The sequence below is a fragment of the Aulonocara sp. 'chitande type north' Nkhata Bay genome, linkage group LG14 (genome assembly GCF_057382095.1).
Source record: "Aulonocara sp. 'chitande type north' Nkhata Bay isolate Kocher_YH1m ecotype deep benthic linkage group LG14, A_spYH_male_GT1.1, whole genome shotgun sequence".
In the NCBI taxonomy this organism is placed as follows: domain Eukaryota; kingdom Metazoa; phylum Chordata; class Actinopteri; order Cichliformes; family Cichlidae; genus Aulonocara; species Aulonocara sp. 'chitande type north' Nkhata Bay.
This window is the reverse complement of record NC_141357.1, coordinates 33,963,037-33,983,598: the sequence shown is the minus strand read 5'-3', so window position 1 is coordinate 33,983,598 and position 20,562 is coordinate 33,963,037. Positions and strand designations below refer to the sequence as shown.

At 39.7% G+C, this 20,562-nt stretch overlaps 2 protein-coding genes across 2 annotated transcripts; both read left to right on the top strand.

Annotated features, from left to right (window-relative positions):
• The first annotated feature begins 579 nt into the window (after positions 1-579).
• ddx6 (DEAD (Asp-Glu-Ala-Asp) box helicase 6) lies at positions 580-12,528 on the top strand. The gene is made up of 14 exons (XM_086262200.1): positions 580-733; positions 1,444-2,010; positions 2,116-2,179; positions 2,382-2,486; positions 3,459-3,588; positions 4,509-4,655; positions 5,775-5,869; positions 5,991-6,113; positions 6,219-6,347; positions 6,455-6,571; positions 6,992-7,055; positions 7,303-7,404; positions 7,539-7,718; positions 9,407-12,528. The coding sequence occupies exons 2-13, from the start codon at positions 1,817-1,819 to the stop codon at positions 7,712-7,714; spliced, it is 1,446 nt and encodes a 481-aa protein (XP_086118326.1). The 5' UTR covers positions 580-733; positions 1,444-1,816; the 3' UTR covers positions 7,715-7,718; positions 9,407-12,528.
• Positions 12,529-12,662: 134 nt separating this feature from the next.
• treh (trehalase (brush-border membrane glycoprotein)) lies at positions 12,663-19,988 on the top strand. The gene is made up of 15 exons (XM_086262199.1): positions 12,663-12,864; positions 13,649-13,749; positions 13,836-13,983; positions 14,061-14,148; positions 14,378-14,478; positions 14,643-14,735; positions 14,921-15,037; positions 15,283-15,405; positions 15,510-15,559; positions 15,986-16,186; positions 16,277-16,494; positions 17,006-17,117; positions 18,597-18,709; positions 18,802-18,855; positions 19,185-19,988. Exons 1-15 carry the CDS (start codon positions 12,782-12,784, stop codon positions 19,269-19,271), a joined length of 1,689 nt encoding a protein of 562 aa, XP_086118325.1. The 5' UTR covers positions 12,663-12,781; the 3' UTR covers positions 19,272-19,988.
• Positions 19,989-20,562: the final 574 nt, after the last annotated feature.

The following is a 20,562-nucleotide window of genomic DNA, read 5'->3' as shown; positions in this document are numbered from 1 at the left end:
TGTTTGTACTCTCTCTGTAACATTTTAGATCAACTGAAGGCTTTTCAGAAAGCTTTTAGGCCAGCCTGGTGACACTGAATCACAACAGTGCAGCCTAAAAGTTACAAATAGATGGGTTTTAGAGCACTCTGAGAAATGATGAGACATTCTGTTCAAATCACATTAAAATTCACATTAAAAATAATTTAAAACAAACAAACAAAAAGAACTCACAAAATAAACTGAGCAACAACAACAACAACAATACACAGCTGCTGATGCCGCATTAATTAAGCGAGAATCAACAACCACACAGGAATCACTGAGAGTGTATTGAAACCTTGCTCTCCACATGACACCCAGGAGAGCAGCTTCGTTTTATACAATTTTTGAAGAGCAATAACATTCACAACCCAACTCACAACACAGCTGCAGTGTTTGCATGTGCATGAACATGAGGCGCAGAGAGCACGGATGGTAAACACTATCAACAGAGACGATGTGGCTGCACCGGCCGCGTTGGTACCATCGCAGATAGATAAAATATTTAAATGTTAGAGAGGATTATTTTAGGAGGAGACCTCACAGCTCCTTGATTTGAAATGAAATCAGCTGATTCGTTGGATGGGGGCGGGTTCAAATACGGGTGGAAGCCATCTTGGACGTTTGCTTGACTCTGACGAGACTCGTTGGTAGTTAGCTAAAGATTGCTCACAAATACCGCTTACGGCACCGGCTATTTCAATAGCTCAAGGTAAACGTCCTTATAATGAATCTGCTTCAATTCACGAATAGATCATTGCTTTAGGTTCAGCTGATATTTCTTGTAGATAACACTAGGCTTTAGTGTTTATTATTTTACCGTCGCTAGCCTTGCTAGCAGACCTAGCACGGCAATCTCATTGCAGCTAAAGTTAATGCTGGTTGATGGCGGATAGCCAGTCAGTCTTGTTATTGGGCTGACATTTAAAATGGTCAGATGACTTAATCGTGTAATATTGGCTGGAATAAATGTATATGAATTCGGTATTGTCGTGTTGATTAACGTGAAAAGCTTGAAATTAATGTACCAGAAAGTCATGTCTGTAACTAGCCTACCTACTCTTCCTTCGAGGGTAGATTTTTTTTTTTTATTAAACGAGTACACTAATCACCGTTGAACCATTAAAGTATGCATCCAGTAGAAATCACATGCAGCACATTCTTATCCAACTGTACACTTAATTTGCCAATGCTCTTAATTTATCAAGGCCGCTTATTCATTGTTTGCGAAGCTAAATAACATTCGCTGTCAGCGCTGTGTCGGCTAACTTTTGACATTAGGCCAGCCGTCAAGTGTTTCTGCTGTCCGTTGGCAAAATGGTGACTTTAAGTCTCACCAAACCCGAGGACTGCATGCTGGGGAGCTGTTATTCCACCGATGTTTCTATTTTGCCATTTCTAACGCTGTCTTGTGTGTTTTAGGTTTGGACAGCCCCGAGGAAGGACACAGCGGCCCAGTTTAGCTAATCAAGATGGCTAGCTGAACTGTCGGCCAATGCTTGAACGCTTGCGAAGCTCTCTTGGAGTATTCCAGATAATGTTGACAAAATTTATCTATGCTAAGCCCTAATTTAATTTCCATGCATAGAAGTCTTATAAAAAACGAGAAGAGGAATTTGTTTCTGGACACTTGATATCACAAAAGACATTGTTGAAGAGTAAATGATTTAGTATTTACCTTTAGTTGATTAAGATTTAAAAAGGCAAGGGCAATTTTTATGTTTGAGTGGACTCACTTCACCTGGAAACTGTTAAAGGTTTCATTGCTGTTGGAATAAAGTTGAGCCAAGTCAACATGAGCACCGCCAGAACGGAGAACCCAGTGATTCTGGGCTTGCCCAACCAGAATGGACAGCTCAGAGGCTCAGTGAAGCCTGCTGGAGCACCAGGTGGAGGTGGAGGAGGGCCGCAGCAGCAGCTTAACCAGATGAAAGGCACAATCAACAATGGAAACTCCCAGCCAGCCCCTACAACAAATGCTGTCATCAAGTAAGTTATTTAATACTAAAATTAAACTATTTTGACTTCTCATTACAACTACTGCTGTCAGTTAAATGTGATACTGCTTGTTAATAATAATTCTGGCCTCCACAGGCCTGGAGATGACTGGAAGAAAAATTTGAAATTGCCCCCAAAGGACATGAGGATGAAAACTTCGGTTGGTAACATGTTTCTTTTGACCTGGAAGCTTATATATCCTATTACTCATTTGTTTTTTTTTTTGGGCTGTGAATAAAAATATTCAGTGCTGTGTTTAATAAGTCATTTTTATACAAGCCTACAATCACTGTTATATTAATGTGTTCCACACAAGCTGTCAGTACTCTTCTTCATATACAATCATTCTGTGACAATTACAGGATGTGACTGCAACTAAAGGCAATGAGTTTGAAGATTATTGCCTAAAGAGGGAGCTGCTTATGGGAATCTTTGAGATGGGCTGGGAAAAGCCATCTCCAATCCAGGTATGTTAAGACTGCTTTGATTTGACGGCTGAACAAGAAGGCATGTTTGTGCATAAGGAAGTGCATACTTTGGCACTTACAGAATAGATTGTAGTGCATAAAAGGACAGACGAGTTCTTTGACATTGACACGTGATCAGTGTTAAATGTAGTCAACAGTTTTTAGTTGACTATTAAAGGTTAAATGTAACAGTTAATTCTTCAAACCTGTGAAAATTGCTATTCCTGCAGTATGGCTCAGGAGCATTGTAGTACCTATTAGGTTGTTTAGGTAGTGCCTGTTAGCATGTGTCCTAAAAACTCTGGTGAAACCTCTTGGACATACCGTGATATTTCTTATTACTTAGTGGGTGGACTGACACACAATGTTTGTACATTTGTTGTACCCAGGTTATGCATTTCAGCTTTGATTTCATCAGTTATCTTTAAAAAAAAAAAAAAAAAAGATTGCCTTGTTTGTTTTTTGTTTTTTCTGTGTCATTTTTGCCTTTATTGGAAAGTGAAACAATGACAATGGTAAGGAAAGGAAAGTGGGGAGAGACTTGAACCCAGGGACTTTCACTTGGCTATGTGACATGTGGCGCCCATCTCCTCAGTTGTCTTTCTGCACTTTCATGAGTTTAACATCTTTAGTAGCTTGTTTGGCAAATTTGGTTTATTACACTTCATTTATAAGCTTTAGAATCACTCTCGGCTGCACAGAATAAGTTTCAGTTTCTCAGCACTTATCCATCGGAAGGAACGATGTAAACAAAGTATGCTAATGAGTGGTGGCCTATTTCAGAAAGGCAAACTGCAGGGTGGGTGGATGTGTGTATGGGCTGTTAGTAGACAAAGTAAATGGAACTTGAAAAATTAACGTTTTACCTTCCACTCAGAACAATTGTATTACATGTTTGCACTAGAATAAATTAAGTAGATGTGTGATGTGACTGAAGCAAAAAGTATTCTTTGTATTTCTCTTTGTCTGCAGGAGGAGAGCATCCCCATTGCACTGTCAGGAAGAGATATTTTGGCCAGAGCCAAGAATGGCACGGGAAAGAGTGGAGCCTACCTCATTCCCTTACTTGAACGCATTGACCTGAAGAAGGATTGCATACAAGGTGAGAGAGCTCATTTTCAATAAGATTTATTTTTTTATTATAAATGTTGAATTTTAGCTTGCCTCATTTGAAAGTCATTAAGTGAGTTGTTAAAAAAAGAGGGGGGTGAAAATGAAATCAGTATGCCTTTGATAAACCTCGACACATAATGAGCCTTTACTGATGATTTGGTCAAATCAATGATACCAAAAAACAACTGCTTTAGTATTGAAATTTAACTAGAAATGCAAAAGTCATCAACATTTACATTTTTTTTTTCTAATGCCAATTTTAATATTACTTACTTAGGATAACAGGAGAAACAAACTGTAGTTGTATAAACAGTTGATATATTTTGACATTTGCTGTTCAGTGTTTCCAAAATAAAATGGCAACTATATATACACACTGTAAATTCTGCACAACGGTGCTGCTGAAATGGTTTACAACATACTCACGTTTAACCAAAAACATTATAAATTGCAAATCACGTGTTACACAATCGTGCTACACATGCGATCCCTAAATGTCAGCTTCTCTTCTAGAGTTTTCTGCTTCAAGAGCACAAAATCAGATCCTCATCCAAATGCATTATTTTGCTCGAGGCTAGGTTTCCTGTTATTGATGGTCTAGTTTGTTTTGCTCCATTTAACATGCAACTACATTTTTATTCTCTTTTCTGAAGACTGTTTTTGACTATGTTATGAATACAACAGTGTCTGATAAAGACATGTAAACATCTTTTTTTGTTGATTCATTGTGTCCTCATAAAAATGAAAGTGGTGGGACAAGGTCTGAGACATGTTACTGATCGGAGCATGTTTTATTTTAATTTGTTTTTGATGCTTGAAAATGTAGTAGTACCATTGCATTTGATCCTATTCTTAATTACTTGCAAATGTTTAATAAAATGATAATAAATAAGTCTTCTCTTTTTCCAGCTTTGGTCATAGTGCCCACCAGAGAACTGGCTCTGCAAGTAAGCCAAATATGTATCCAGGTCAGCAAACACATGGGTGGTGTGAAGGTCATGGCAACCACAGGTGGAACCAATCTCCGTGATGACATCATGAGACTCGATGAAACGGGTAACCTTTCACACGTAACATCACTTATTACAGTCTTATATTTTATAACACTGCCTATCTTTTATTTATTTTTATTGGTTTCAGTGTTATTATATGGAAGGTATTTTCCAGGAGTAAGATTTAGGAAAACTGGAAATTAATCTAACAATACAACAGTTAGTGAAGACAGTTGACTTGCATTAATGTAATGCGTCCCCCTCCCAGTAAACAACAAATCTTTGAGTTGTACTGGCAAATTTTAACAAACCAACTAAAACTGAAACTCAATCTGTATTAACAAAATTTTGATTTGCAAATTTACAGTTTAGCTTATTTTTTCCATTTAACTAAGGTTTTTTTCCCCTCCTCCCTCAGCTACTCTTCTTCTAAGTTTAGCTTTAGTTAATGCTAAATACTCTTGGTGGGAGTCAACATGATTATTTCACGCTGAAGTCTGTGCAATCTCCTGCATGGATTTCCTCATACAGTCTGAAATCAGGGGCGATCTGAATCGTCTGCTTTACTGTCTGTCTCAGTGACGATTTTTTTTTTTTTTTTTTTTTTTAAGAAGATGTAAATTGAAATATTCCTGGATCTTTGGTACATCTCTAGTTGAATCCTAAATGTTGCTATTGTATACTATATGATTGCTACCAAAGCTCATTTGATTGGAGTGAATGAAAATCTTCATCTATACTTAAACAAACAAACATGAGTGCATCAAAGGAAGGCATTATAAGCTGCACTGAGATCTGCAAAGGAGAAAAGATGATAAGCACAGTCTGGCTTAATTTTCAAGTTTTTGCCTGATCTTATCTGTAGCCAGTACAAAAAATAGACCCCCGTAAACACACACACACATTTCGCAGGCAGTCAATGCTGATGTCTGAAATGTTAACTAATGAAAACACATGTATTGATCTGATTACTGTCAAATGCATATTGATTTTTTTGTTAAAGTTGTCAATATAGCTTTTGTTGAACATTCCTCAGCGGCTGAATATCAGCAATATGATAATCGTGATCATTTACCATCATTCCTCCACTGAAATGTGGACACGTAAATTTTGATAACGCTGCCATTCTCAGAAAATGTGGTAGACCTTAATTATTGTTACCTTTTTGCTTTTTATTTTTCAGTACATGTGGTCATTGCCACACCTGGAAGGATTTTAGACCTCATCAAGAAAGGAGTGGCCAAAGTTGGTCAAGTGCAGATGATCGTTCTAGATGAAGTGAGTGAAGCTGTTTACTTTTATTAGACCTTTTTTTCTAAATAAGTGCATTTAGATAATTTGGGTCAGTCAGGTAATGGAGCTAAATGTCCCCCCCCCCCCCCCATCTCCTGTTCAAAAGGCTGACAAGCTCCTGTCTCAGGACTTTGTGGTCATGATGGAGGAGATCCTGGGCTTTTTGCCCAAGCAGAGGCAGATTTTGCTTTATTCTGCAACCTTCCCTCTCAGCGTGCAGAAGTTCATGGTACATTTTGGTTCCTTATTCATGAACTTGTGATTTAAAATAAGCTTTACAATGCTACAACTTGCATTTCAACCTGTATATAATCATTTCTATGTATTTTTGTAGAATTCACACTTGCAGAAACCCTATGAAATCAACCTAATGGAGGAGCTTACACTGAAGGGTGTGACTCAGTATTATGCTTATGTAACTGAAAGGCAAAAAGTCCATTGCCTCAACACCTTGTTTTCCAGGGTGAGTTTTGCCTCTCTGCACGTGTAAATAATAAAAAAATGTATAAATAGGAAGAGTCTGATGAACATGCAATTGTTTACATATTTATTTGCATCATTTATTTTTAGCTCCAGATCAACCAATCCATAATCTTCTGCAACTCGTCTCAGAGAGTGGAGCTCCTTGCCAAGAAGATCTCCCAGCTTGGATATTCATGTTTCTACATTCATGCAAAGATGAGACAGGTCAGCTTAAAGTACTGCCCCAGAAAAGCTTGTTCACCAAAATGCACAATTGATTTTTGCAAGAACTGCTGTTCACTCCAACATCCTGTTTATGGAGAGTTGGCACTGCCAGTCCCCAGACTGACTACATGATAAAAAAATAGAACTGTTAACACTTGGGTTGCTGCACAAACAGATTTTCCACTGCTTTACTTGTCATTTGTTTTTGCATGTTATGAATACCTGAGATGACAGCTTAGTTACTGACTCAGCATATGTGCTTATACCTCACCTAACATGGTTTACATCAGTTGTGGACAAGTGTTATGAGAGTAAAAAGGCATGCATTATCTCTATGTAATTTATCCTTATGTAATTAAATGATGCTCTGAAGTGAATAAATCTGCTTCTAAATGCATTTTTAAAAAAATCGTTTTCCAGGAACATCGTAACCGTGTATTCCACGACTTCAGAAATGGCCTGTGCCGGAATCTAGTCTGCACTGGTAAGTGAAAGAAACGTGTGTACAACTGCCGCATTTTACCAGTAGGAGTTGAAAGAAACTGAGAGAGGATTTTTATTACTGCTATTATTAGTAGTAGTAGTTTTTGATGGTGAAACTGAGCTGTTCTATTGTGTACATCTCTAGTTTGTTTTTGCTTTTGTTTTTTTGTAGTGACTGATTTGCGCAAGCCTATTTTCTTTAATGTTCTATCCTGCGTGGTTTGATCTTTATTACTTTCCCCCTCTAGACCTCTTCACAAGAGGAATCGACATTCAAGCTGTGAATGTTGTGATCAATTTTGATTTTCCTAAGCTGGGAGAAACGTACCTTCATCGCATCGGTAGATCTGGTAAGGGCCGTGACTCGGACTGTTTTCATCCTTTTTGCTTTAACTGTTTCACTCTTGTCTGCAATATAAATGCATTTTATGCAGCAAAAAATGCTAAAGCAATTATTTAAGCTCTTGACTACCATAATTTCCAGGCCGCTTCGGACACCTGGGTCTAGCTATCAACCTCATCACGTATGACGATCGCTTCAACCTGAAAGGGATTGAGGAACAGCTTGGAACAGAAATAAAGCCCATCCCTGGCATCATTGACAAGAGCCTATACGTGGCAGAGTACCACAGTGAGAGTGGCGAAGAAGTCAAGCCATGAGCCAGTGAGTACACAGATATGCAACCAGCTGGTTTATAGATGGTCGGAAGATAATTTATCTCCTGTGATTTAATCTTTTTCATCCTGCCGGTTCGAATAAGTTTTACAAACGAGCTGATGGATATGAGCTGTTGCAGAGCTAGTGCTTTGCTGCTTGGTATGCTGGATACTTCGGCACCTTGCTGACACAACTAAATACAATTTAGCCATGATTACTGTCATTACCTGGACTGTGCTTTTCTTGCTGCTCTTAGTGAACATATATCCAGTGAGGCAAGTGTGTTTTATTTTTAAAGATGGCAAAAGAAATCTACAAAGGTTTTTCAATGTAATATAGTGTGTATATTTGCAGTGTGAAAAATGGTGTGTATTCAAATGGTCAATTTTGCTACGTCACTGCTGTTATGCAGAGTATCAGCGTGTTGGCCATAATCGCAGTCGAATTCTCTAAATACTAAAAAGATACTTCAGTGCTTCCTTTATCACCTCCTTCAGCAGAGGACACATTGAAACGATCACTGAAACAGCAGAGCAGATCATGTGAGTGTTCAGAAGTGTTTTCTGTTTGCTGCTGCTTCAACAGGCGGTTAAAGCCACATGTGAACTATGAACATTAATATTGCTGTAATAAAAGCCTATCGAGCTGATGCCATGATTTTTTTTTTGTTTTTTTTAAATGCACCAAAGAATTACATTACAGCCGTTGTTTCATTGCCAACATTTTAGGGTTTTTTCCCCCTTGGTCAGCTGGGACAAGTTACATTGAACATTCAGATAGGAATATATTGGTTAGGAATGAGATGCACGTCTTAGTCCCAAGTTTATGTGCTGTTGTCTTAATTCCTTATAAATTCTGCTTCAAACCTTGCTATGATCTTACAAAGTTTCTGAGATCAAGGAAAAATAGCTAGGAAAAAGGACAAGGAGGCTTTTTTTTTTTTTTTTTTTTCCCCTCCCCCCATCCATCCATCCATCTTCATCCGCTTTATCCGAGGCCGGGTCGCGGGGGCAGCAGCCTAAGCAAAGAGGCCCAGACCTCCCTCTCCCCAGCCACCTCCTCCAGCTTATCCGGGGGAACACCAAGGCGTTCCCAGGCCAGCCGAGAGATATAATCTCTCCAGCGTGTCCTGGGTCTGCCCCGGGACCACCTCCCGGTGGGACATGCCTGGAACACCTCACCCAGGAGGCGCCCAGGGGGCATCCTTGTCAGATGCCCGAACTACCTCAGCTGGCTCCTTTCGATGTGGAGCAGCAGCTGCTCTACTCTGAGCCCCTCCCGGATGGCCGAACTTCTCACCCTATCGCTAAGGGAGAGGCCAGCCACCCTTCGGAGGAAGCTCATTTCTGCTGCTTGTATCCGCGATCTCGTTCTTTCGGTCACTACCCACAGCTCGTGGCCATTTATTTTTTATTTTTTTATTTATTTATTTTTTTGGTACAGTGTTTCCAGGTAACAGAAGATGAAATGTCTTTACCATCCTTAATATATCCTTGTAGAAGTTTGATATCTGCTAATGACCCCTGAGTTGATACATTTATACAGGTTGCTTCCAGCAAATCTGTCTTGATTTTGATGATAAGAATTATTTAGGCATTTCAATCATGGTGTCAGGAATGTCCTCGTGCATGTACAGAGTTGTTGAACAGTCTGGTCTAATGTGATATTTTTTTTTTCCCTTCTCCTTTTTCTAGAGACCAATCCATCCTCCACTCCCCTCTGTATTCTACTTCATCCCCCACATCTTTGGATTTTTTTTTTTTTAAATGTACAGTTGCTGTATGTCTTCCTTTTTTGGATGCCACCATTAGGAATGCGTGCTTTGATGGATGTGTTATTGGAAGAACTCATCTGCCTTTTCAAGGCTCTTTGCTGCACCACCACACCCTGAAGACATGGGCACCACGAGGAAAGAATGGGACCAAGTCAGAAAAGTTATCAGTGCACATTGTGATGATTCATATCCACCACTGACACAAAGCCAGCACCAACAGAGAGCGATAGGACACCCTCCATTCTCCACTTTTAAGTTCGGAAGTTTTATCCAATTAATATCAAGTGCCTTAAACAGTTCAGCTTGTTCTAAAGTAATAACCCCTCATTATCGGTCATCTCTCTCCACTCCACGCTACATATTTCTGTTCACCTAATTGAAAATTTGTTACACTAATTTAATGTCTGACAAAATAGGTGAATTCATACCCGTCTTTGGTTGGGTCATCCATTCACAGCAACTGGAGATGATTGGAGGCAGACTGGTCTGAATTATCTTCTTGCTGGCTAAGCTGAACTTGAGTCTGGCTGATAAATGAGGACAAACTTGGATTTCCATGGACAGAGATGCTGGATTTTTTTTGTTTTTGTTTTTTCCCTTTCTCCAAGATGCAGCCAGACTGTCAGTCATTGGTGAAAAAAAACTTGTGCTTCTGAGAGACCCAAACTCTTTCCTCTGTCTTCAGCATCAGAACACTAAAAATAATTAAGCAGCCTTGCAACGCCATGAGTCATGAGGATTCCTATTTTGGTGGAGTTTATTTGGAGCGAATGCCTGACGCGTATTTTTATTTTTTCTCCCTCATTTCTTCTTCGGTCTGTCTTTTGTCGTCCTGTGTTTCACCTTCCTGTGGGTGGCCATACTTAATTCTGTGAGACGTGCAGCCAGCGTTTGGGGTGCACCTTACACTTTGTGTATATACCTTCATTTTAAGATTGTTTTAAACAAGTTAAAAAGGCTGCCTGACAAACTGAAAAGCCATCCGCCCCTTCCCTCTTGTTAGCACTGGAGATGGTTTCCCGAACTGCCAGTTTGTTTGATCTGCAATATTGGCCTGTGAATTTATTTATAATTTTAGAAATTGCAGAATTTACCGGAATCTAAAACATTTAAATGGCGTAGTTCATGAAATGTTTTTAGAGACAGTTATTGCTGAAAATCTTTTTAGCCCATGCATATTTGTTGGAATGTTTCTTCAAAGATGCACTTAACTGTTTAAATTGTTGCCCTTGTTCTTTTGCTTCCAGTGTTAACAAGTGCGAGTCTTGACAGATGGCTTTCTGAAGCTTGTGCATTTGAGTAATGAAGTCTTTGTCACCAGCCTTGACTTGTGAAACTCTTGAAACACTCTTAAGATCTCTTATACTGAGTGCTGGTGTTGGAAAAGAAAATATTCTATTACTTACTACTCGCTGCAGTGCAGCTGAATTGGCAGATAATTTGTTTTGTGGCGACGGTATTAGCTGTTACGTTGATTTATGCCCTGTTTAAGCACAGCTACATTACTTCCTAATATTGAGGGAGGGGCAGGAAGTCCCCCTCCTTCTGCAGAATGTTGGCCGACTGCATCAAAACGAACCATCTGAAATCCATCTAAAATGTAGCAGGAACAAATTCTGTGCTTTGCAAGTTGGCTGGCTTTTGTGAAACCAGCTAACAAAAGATACTTTAAAAACAAACATGAGCAAGTTGATCAGCACTTAAAACACAGATGGTTCATGCAGCTACACTTACTGCACTACTTTTTACACACTAGATACCCACTTGGGAGTAAAGTGCATGCTAGTGCAGGGAGGGGGAATGAACAAGATGGGTTAGAAAATTACTTTATGTCAGACTGCTTGTTTAAGACATAACTTGGGCATCCCAGCCTGCTGAGTTCATGGCTAATTTCTCTGCCCTTTATTGCTTTATGTTTTGGGTTTTGGGGCTTTACCTCTGCATTTTATATGCAATGTGACAACCTTACATTTGCATTGAGGTCCTCTGATCACTTTGTTCAGCTGAAACCTTTTTGTAACTGAGGTGTTCCCTTTAATATGGCGAGATGCTCTCTTAACTGTTTTAACCAATGGGAAGTATTGCTCATTTAATTTAAGCTCATTTCAAAAGACAAGTGTAGCAGAGATGATTAGTTACCCGTGTATTTCTCATTGGTTAGACTCTGATCCCTGTTCTCACACTTCTGCTGTTGTCCCAGAAATACTTGCACATCTAAACTGATAATTAGGCTGTTTGTTTTTTGGGGGGGTGGGGGGAATTTTTCTCGTTTAAAGTCAAAATTAAATTTGAGCATTAGTGGAGTCGACAGGGATCTGTTTGTGCAGGCACTTGGCAGCTGTCTGTTTCTTATCAGCCCACTGGCAGTAATTGACGCAGCAAAATGCTTTGAGGCTAAAATTGACGACCCTTCGAGGTTCAGCGTATGGCTGCCTTCATGTGGGAGCTAGTTTTACTGCTAGTGGCTGTCATGGAGAACCTTAACGACTGAGACAAGAGCATCTTTCCCCAGATTGGGCATCTAATTGGTTAATAAAATTGTCTCTTTTGTTAAGGTCTTTTTTTTTTTCTTTTTTAAATTTGGGAGGAGGTTGAATTGGTGCGCCTGCTGCCCTGATGCATAAGTTCGTCCTCTTGATTGTTGTGACACATTAATAACACAACTTTTGTGTACAATTTGGCCGTCCCATCTCTCAACTGTCAAGAGACGATAGGAGTCCTTTTTAGGATTTCTTTCTGAATTTATGCATCAGTAAAATATGTGGGGTGGGGCCTGTGGGTACTTCAGAAACAGGATATCTAAAGATCCAAAGTTTAGGTAATGGGTACGAAAAGGTTTGAGTTACCCCGCTTTTTTCTTTTCAAAATGAAATGTTCAATGGAGTACACGTTTCATGAAAAAGGCTCCAAATTTAAGTGAAATTTTCTTTATTTTGAATTTGGTTGCTTAATTGGCAGATTTTTCAGTGATGCAAGATGTCATAAATATTACTGGATTGGATTAAAAGTTGTGTTCAATAAAGCTCACTGAAATTTATTGTCTGAAGTGGTTTTTTTTTTAAAATATATATTCTTTGTTTTTTTTCCTCCAAATATATTGCAAATTGAACTTGGACACTGCTGCTCGCCTGACTAATGAGTCTTTCAAAGCTTGGCGCCACTAATGTAGCAGGCAGCTGTCCTCTTCAGATCTTGTGTCTTTATATAAACTTTGACCTGGAGGCATTTCTCTTATGACAGTTCTCTTATAGCACTCTTGCTTGTACTTTGGCGTCACTTGACTTTACAGCTGAACATGAGCAACTTGAAAGCGTTGTGCTTCTTGTCTTTGGCTCTCTTTGCTAGCGTAAAGGGAGATGTTCCTCCACCATGTGACAGGTATGGATTATATTAATATATACTTTTAAATAAAACTTCTGTGGTGGTGTTTGTTTTGTTTTTTTGGGGTGGGGGGGGGGTCTTGTGTGTAAGGGGACATGAAAGTCTCCATGATACAAGAGATTTGTCATTTCCTGGTCTAGGAAAAGAACTAGAGGAACCTTGGGTCAATCCTAAATCGACAAATTTGATTTAAAATGCCAAATTACTGCAGTGATTGAAATCTAAACTACTGAAAGGTCTCTGCTTAATGGCTTGCTGCGTTTCATCTGGGCAGTGATGACACGACTACAGACTAGGGTTGCAAACTGTCCCGTTTTAGCCGACGTGTCCTCTGTAATTTAAAAAAAAAAAAAAAAAAAAAAAAAAAAAATTGGTTTGGCCCGTTACTCTACCTTAAGCGTTACATATATTGACTATTACCTGCAATGTTGCATACGGTGCATCTTTACGCTATGCCCAGTCGGTTGTGCATTGTCCTTCCGCCAGAACGTCGCTTATTTGATAGGTTGCCAACTTTTTAACTTGCTACAGATGGCTGTTTGACAGGTTTAAAGTGTTGGGGTTTTTTTTTTTTTTGTTTGTTTGTTTGTTTTTTGGAAGGGGGGGGGGGGGGGGTGCAACCACACTAAGCTGTAGGCTTACCTTTCCCCTCTCCATGATATATTTATATTTTATTGATTTACTGCTTCCCTGCAGGACTTTGATAGCAACTGAGTGTATTGCTCTAATACAGACATGACCTTCATGATACAGTTAATAATTTATACCCCTTTTATTTCAGTGAAATATACTGCACCGGGCCCATCTTGCACCAGGTCCAAGAAGCAAAACTGTTTGACGATGATAAGCATTTTGTTGACATGAAGCTGAGGTCGGCTCCTGGTAAGTCGGTCTGGTTTTAAAATAAATAAAAAAAATTCAAGGCTCTGAATCATGTGCTTTCCTGCGTTGCTTCTCTCTCCCTGCAGATGATGTTTTGTCGGCCTTTCGCAATCTTTCAAGCAAGTTTCCAAATACAACCATCCCGCCTGTGAAACTGGAGGAGTTTCTCAATACAAGCTTTGATCAACCAGGGACAGAGTTTGAGTCATGGGCTCCGCCGGACTGGCATGAGAAGTGAGATCCAGTGTTTGTTTGCTGCTGAGATTATACTGTGTTTTTAACTGTACCCACATGACATGACTGATTTGCAGGCCAAACTTCCTGAGTGGGATAGCAGATGATAAACTACGCGAGTGGGCAGAAAAGATCCATGGTCTGTGGAAATCTCTTGGCAGAAAGGTGATGAGTAGCAAACTAACACAACTTTAATATCCAACCAACCTTCCTCACAAATTTTATGCTTTTGTTTTATCCGTGTTTTTTTTTTTTTTTTTTTTTTTTTCAGTTTCTTCTTGAGTTTTAGGAAATATTGATGCACTATTTCCTCTAGTTTTGTTTTGCTGTTGGATCCACCACTAACCTACGCTTCAGTCCAAACATTTTAAATTAAATATGATTTCCCATCCAGATCCATTCTGATGTTAAAGATCACCCAGAGCTCTACTCTCAGATTTACACCCCACATCCCGTTGTTGTGCCAGGGGGGCGCTTCAGAGAGCTCTACTATTGGTGAGTGAACAATGAAGCCTTTCACCAAGCTGTCTGACAGCTGTGGTAGAGTATCACAAGGTCAGAGAGAAAAGAGATCACAGGAAGTCCCAGACAGGGGTCTATGCTGATAGCCCACCTACGTGCCATACCCAGAAAGTGATGCGAGTCTCTGTGTCCAACAGGGACTCCTACTGGGTCATCAACGGGCTCCTGCTGTCAGAGATGACAGATACAGCCCATGGAATGATCCAAAACTTCCTCTACCTTGTCAACAGGTAAGCCTTTAAAACGTCTTTCATCATTCAGAGCACTTAAAAACATGTCCACCTCGCTGCAGGTAGTGTACCGTGCAAATTTTCAATAATAAGTCATTTAGTAACCCAAGTTGTGCACTTTGGAAATGGAGCTCTCAGGGGATATTCAAGATTTGTGGAATAAAAGATTTTTTTCCCTCCTACAGATATGGCTTTGTTCCAAATGGTGGGCGGATTTACTATGAAAGGCGCAGTCAGCCTCCATTCCTCACTCTAATGGTGGAGAGCTACTATCAAGCAACCAAGGATAAAGAGTTCCTCAGGTGATATTTAGCCCCAGCTGACGTCCTGCCAGACACATTATCATTCTTTAGCTGCCTTCTGCCTCTTTCAGCATATTAAACATCAGCACCTCCGTGCTCGTGCCTCTCTGTGCCTCCGGTGTTTTGTTGTTCCTACCATACTTAATTAGAATGTGACACTTTAAGTTTTGTGTTTAAGGATATTAAGCAATGTGAAAGTACTGTGAATTAAAAAGCACCTCCTGCTGTCTTTACAATCGGTTTAGAGCGGCTTTACCAGTTCTGGAGGTGGAGTACCAATTCTGGATGGAGAACCGTTCTGTGGATCTAGAATTAAATGGGAAGCAGCATGTACTGAACCGGTATTATGTAGAGGTGGGCTTGCCCAGGTATGTTTAAAGGAAGTTTACCTGGTATAAATAACAAATGGATATTTAGGTTGTGGGACTATACTCCATGTCCTCACCTACAACAACCATGTCTGTCTTTCTAGGCCTGAATCTTATTTGGACGATCTGGAATTAGCTGAGGGACTCACTGATGGTAATGGCCTATTAGTGTTCATGGGATGTATTGCACTCTGATGGTCATTTTATTCCAGTTGAGAAAGTGGGAAAAGGGATAATATTATATTCCCAGAGACTCGAGGATCATCTGTGCAAAACAAATTTGCTCTGAAAGTACCCGAGTAATGAATATTTAATGTTAAAACCCATTCATTCACTGAACAACTTTACCACACTTAAAAGAGAACCTGTTTGAAGGGAAAATACTGGAGCTGTATATTTAAGTTGCTTTCTCCTCCTTTGACAAGTTTTTTTTTTTTTTTTTTAATCACCAAAGCTTCTGACAAAAGTGCTAGAAAACAAACATGGCTCAACATGAGGCTGCATATTTAACGAGTAAGTACCACAGTTTAGATGCTGATTTGTTGTGGCTCTACTAGTGTTTTCTTTTTCTTTCCCTCAGGCAAGAAAGAGCAGCTGTGGATGGATCTGAAAACGGGTGCAGAGTCTGGTTGGGACTTTACTTCCCGCTGGTATATAGCTGATGGCAGCGACAACAGTGGCACCCTGAGAGACACGCGCACCAGTCAGATCCTGCCCGCTGACCTCAACGCTTTGCTGTGCCGCAATGAGAAAACTCTTGCGTCATTTCATCGGCTGCTCGGTGAGCCTTTTTAACCTTGAAACTAACTTGTGCGTGGCTTTTTAATTCCTAACTGGTGTTACATAACGGTGATGTGTTACTTCCTGACAGGTGATAGTGACTCAGCTGCAGTATACGACCAGGCTGCAGCGAGGAGGCTGGAGGCGATAGAGTCTGTGCTTTGGGATGCTGAGAGGGGAGCCTGGTTTGACTACAACCTGATGACGCACTCCAAAAACTTTGAGTTTTATCCCTCCAACCTGGGACCAATTTGGGCACAGTGCTATTCTCAGCCTGAGATGGGAGAGAAGGCGGTACAGTATCTGAAGGTTGGTTGATATTTTCCTGGAAGAATAGATCATTTTGCCTGTTTTGTTCATCAAAACTAGAAAAGATACACATTTACCTCAAATTAGTTTCCACAAGAAACTGAAACTATTAGCCCTTGAATAATTTTGTTGTTGCTGTTATCAAAGAACTGACATATAAAACCAGAAAGAATTGTTTTTATATGACCCCATCATGCCATTTGTGTGAAAGACCCCTTTAAAATATATTTATCCCATTACATTTGTAAAAATGTCAAGCAGATGTCCAACATGACTAGTCCCCTCCTCTGATGGCAAACTGAGCATTTAAATACTCGGCTCATGAGCTTCTTGACAGTCGCTGAGGGAGCAGAGACATTTAGATTTTTAGCCATGAACTCTTTTTCAGAAGCCAACTCCCAGCAGGATGCAACGTGCTTTTATAAATCATGCTCAGCCACACCAGCAGATGGCACAAACGCACTACAGAGCTTTCATCTATGCACACTCTTGCTTTGTAATGTCTGTGCAGGGGAGTGGAGCTCTCCAGTTTCCCAATGGAGTTCCAACATCACTGAAAGAGTCTGGGCAGCAGTGGGACTATCCTAATGCGTGGCCACCTCTGCAGCACATGCTTATCGATGGTAGGTACCATGAACTTCACCTGCCAACCCACAGTGATGATTCAGCACTTAACAGAACATCCTGTTCTATTGTCAGTGGGTAATTCTTTCTTAAAATGAACAGCAAATTCTAAACATAGGCTCAGCTCTGCACAGTGGATTTCTACAATACAGTTTCTAGGACTATTGATTATCTGTAACCGATAAAACATTCTCATCAGGTCTGCTCAGCGGCTCATCTGTAGCTTTGGATTATAAGTGTCCTCAGCTGATTTAGGCAATTTTCAGTAAACAGTTGAACACATGGCAAAGGTGTGCCATCCAAATGGTCCAATTAGACCTGGAGGATGACCTTGGAAAGTGTGCAAACTGCAGTATAGGGTGGCTTGGGTTTTTTTTTTTTTCCTGTTTTTTGGAGGGGATGGGGAGGAAGACACATTGTGCTAAAAGTGGTTAAAAATGATTCATGTCATTAGAGGTGTCTGTGCTGTTAAAATCATCCAAGCTAGAGGTCTGAGTCATCCTTAGTTTTACCGTCTTCTTGCCTTCCATACCACACTGAAGCGAGATGGCTGAACTGAGATGCCTGACCCGTGTCTGATTTATGATAGCGGCGTTTCTTTGTGAAGACTGAATTTGGAAAAACTGAGATCTGTTGTTAAAATTACACCTATTTTTCTTAAGACCAGTTTCATAATGTACTAGTATTTCTTAGACAAGGAGGAAAAAAATTGAGGTGTTTGTTTTTTTTATGACTTATTGTGCAGTGGCTTTAGTGATCGAGCCTCCTTGAGAACAAACGGTGTTGGTAATAGAAATAATAATGGCTGCTTGTAGCCTGTTGACTAAATTCAGTGCAATAAACGTTTGGTTATAATTGAGTGTTTTTATGCACATCAGACACGGTGTGCAAAATGTCCTTCCTTTGGGTCTCTCTCTGTCATTCATATATGTATTTATATGTGTATATATACGTCTTCATCACCTGAAATGCTTTCTCGGCAGCATTGAAATCAGGTGTCTGATGGGACCGGTAAAGACAGCTGCACTACTGGGTTATAAACCTTTCCTTGGTTTGTCTACTCCCTTTAATTGTTGGCATTACTGTTGAATTACCTCAGTGCATTAATTAAACAAAAACAAAGCCATGTATAACCAATCATCAAGGGGGATAATGGTATAAAAGTGACACTGTATTTTACTTTCCCCTGCTAATTCTAGTAAAAATCCCACCTGAGATGCAAACAATGTCCAAAAGATGGTACTAAAGTCAACACATCCCATGTGGCTTAATCATAAAAAGGCTCATTTAGAAGTGAGGCCTGATTCATAGTATCGAATCTGAATATGCTGTTTACCTCCAGAATATTAGTGTGCATGTAAATGTAGCTATCGTTTAATTCGACATTAGCTGGCAACATAAAGATGAAACATTACAAACATTTAACAGATTTCTGCTTTGAGCAGCTTAAATAGTTTTTAAATGTTTTAAAAACCCAGGTTTTTCCAAGCTACCTTCAGAGGATGCTAAAAAACTCGCATTCGATTTGGCCCAGCGCTGGATCAAGACAAACTGGCTGGCATACATTAAGTATGAAGCCATGTTTGAAAAGGTGAGTTTTTGAAGGCTTCAGCACTTTGGAGCTCGTGTTGCAGTGTGATAACACAGCTGGCTCAGAATGTGCAATTTTCTTCCTCCTGACAGTACGATGTGAACGGAGATGGAAAACCTGGTGGTGGAGGAGAATATGAAGTTCAGGTATTTCCCTTTCATGTGTTGACAGTGTAAAACTAATGTGCTTATAGTCACGCAAGTCTTTCTAATTCCATGCAAAGCCCAGAAAATTCCTCTTCTCTCCTGTTTAACTTGAACACATTTACATGCTCATGCACACACTCTCACTCCTCCTCTTCTTTGTAACATTGTTTTGATAGAAAATCGTTGTCATCCAGTTTTACTTTAGTTTATGAGATGGGAATACTAAGAAAACCAATGGCTACATTTCCTGTATTTATTCTGTTGTAGTTTGCTGGTTTAGTGAATATATAAATACCCCTCATGCTGTGCTGTGTTGCCCTGTTCTGCAGCTGGGGTTTGGTTGGACCAATGGCGTGGCGCTGCAGCTCCTAGACCAATATGGGGCGACTCTCACCTCAGGAGGGAGACGTGTCTGATCTGGCCTCCTGCTGCCCCTGGTCATCTTAGCTAGGATCATGCTTGAGTGAGTCGGAGGTGTCAGAAGGACCCGTTGGATTTTTATTATTCCTGGTTTCACTCCTGCTACTGACAGACTTTAAACGCAAATTGACAATGAGACTTAAGCGCATATTGCACGCCTTCTAGACATTTTACAATCCTGATAACTTGCAAGGAACCAGCTATGATTTATTGTAACTAAGGATTACGTTGCTGAATATTTTAGTATGTAACCTCAGAGCTAAGTGATGCATGGTGTTATCAGAAGCCGCAGAACATTTTGGCATTTCTGGCCTCTCTCCAGCGATGCAGGCTGTTGCTCGCTGCTGCTTAGATTACAACATTAACTTGTCCTAGATATTGAACTGACATTACAAACGGCTTTTTCACCTAATTCAGTTATAGAGTTTATTGCTGTACTGTAGCTCAACTCCCACAGAGCTCCTTTATTTGCATGTAAACTGAAGTTGGAATGGAAATGAGTCCATGTGAGAAATAAAATGTGGTCTGCTTGCACTAAATATTTTTAAACCATCACAATGCTTTAATTCATTTTTTTCTTTTTTTCTTTTTTTTTATATACAAGGCACCCGATAAATGTTAGATGACAGTTTTAATATATGAAATTATAAATGCATGATTGGGGGGCTAAATGTTGGGGTTTTTTTGTTTTAATAGATGTGTTATTAAAGTGTGGGGGAATACATTTTCCTACACATCTACCAGCTGTGCATTAGAAAAATAACTGAATGTTAGAATGACCTTTGCTCCTTTTTGAATATGCACAGTAAAAGTGAATATGCCAACAAAGCAAGACAACAAAACAGAAAGCAGTGGAATTACATACATGCATTGTATTCAGTGTATCCCTGGTGCATTTAAAAGGCTATTTAAATCCACCATGGGAACACGAGAATGCATCGCTAACAATGCGAGCTACTATTTAGAGAACTAATTAAATGTCTCTTGCAGTGGGGAAAAAACCCAATGGTCTGTTAATTGTTTCTTTAATATGACAATCTAAAAGAATGCACTTTTCCTTTGTTTTTGGAACTGTTTTGCTGTATTTTGCCAGAAGAACCACAGTACTGTTAAATATTTTACATTAAAATCATTTAGTCATCATGGGTTATGAGGCTTTAAATTTGGCCTCGTTTAGACAATAAAAAAATCTTAAACCCTGCAGAGGCATTGTACTCTGCTGAATATAACTTCAAACAAAAACTGTCAATAATTGAAGAAGAAACAAAGACAAATCAACCCTTTTTT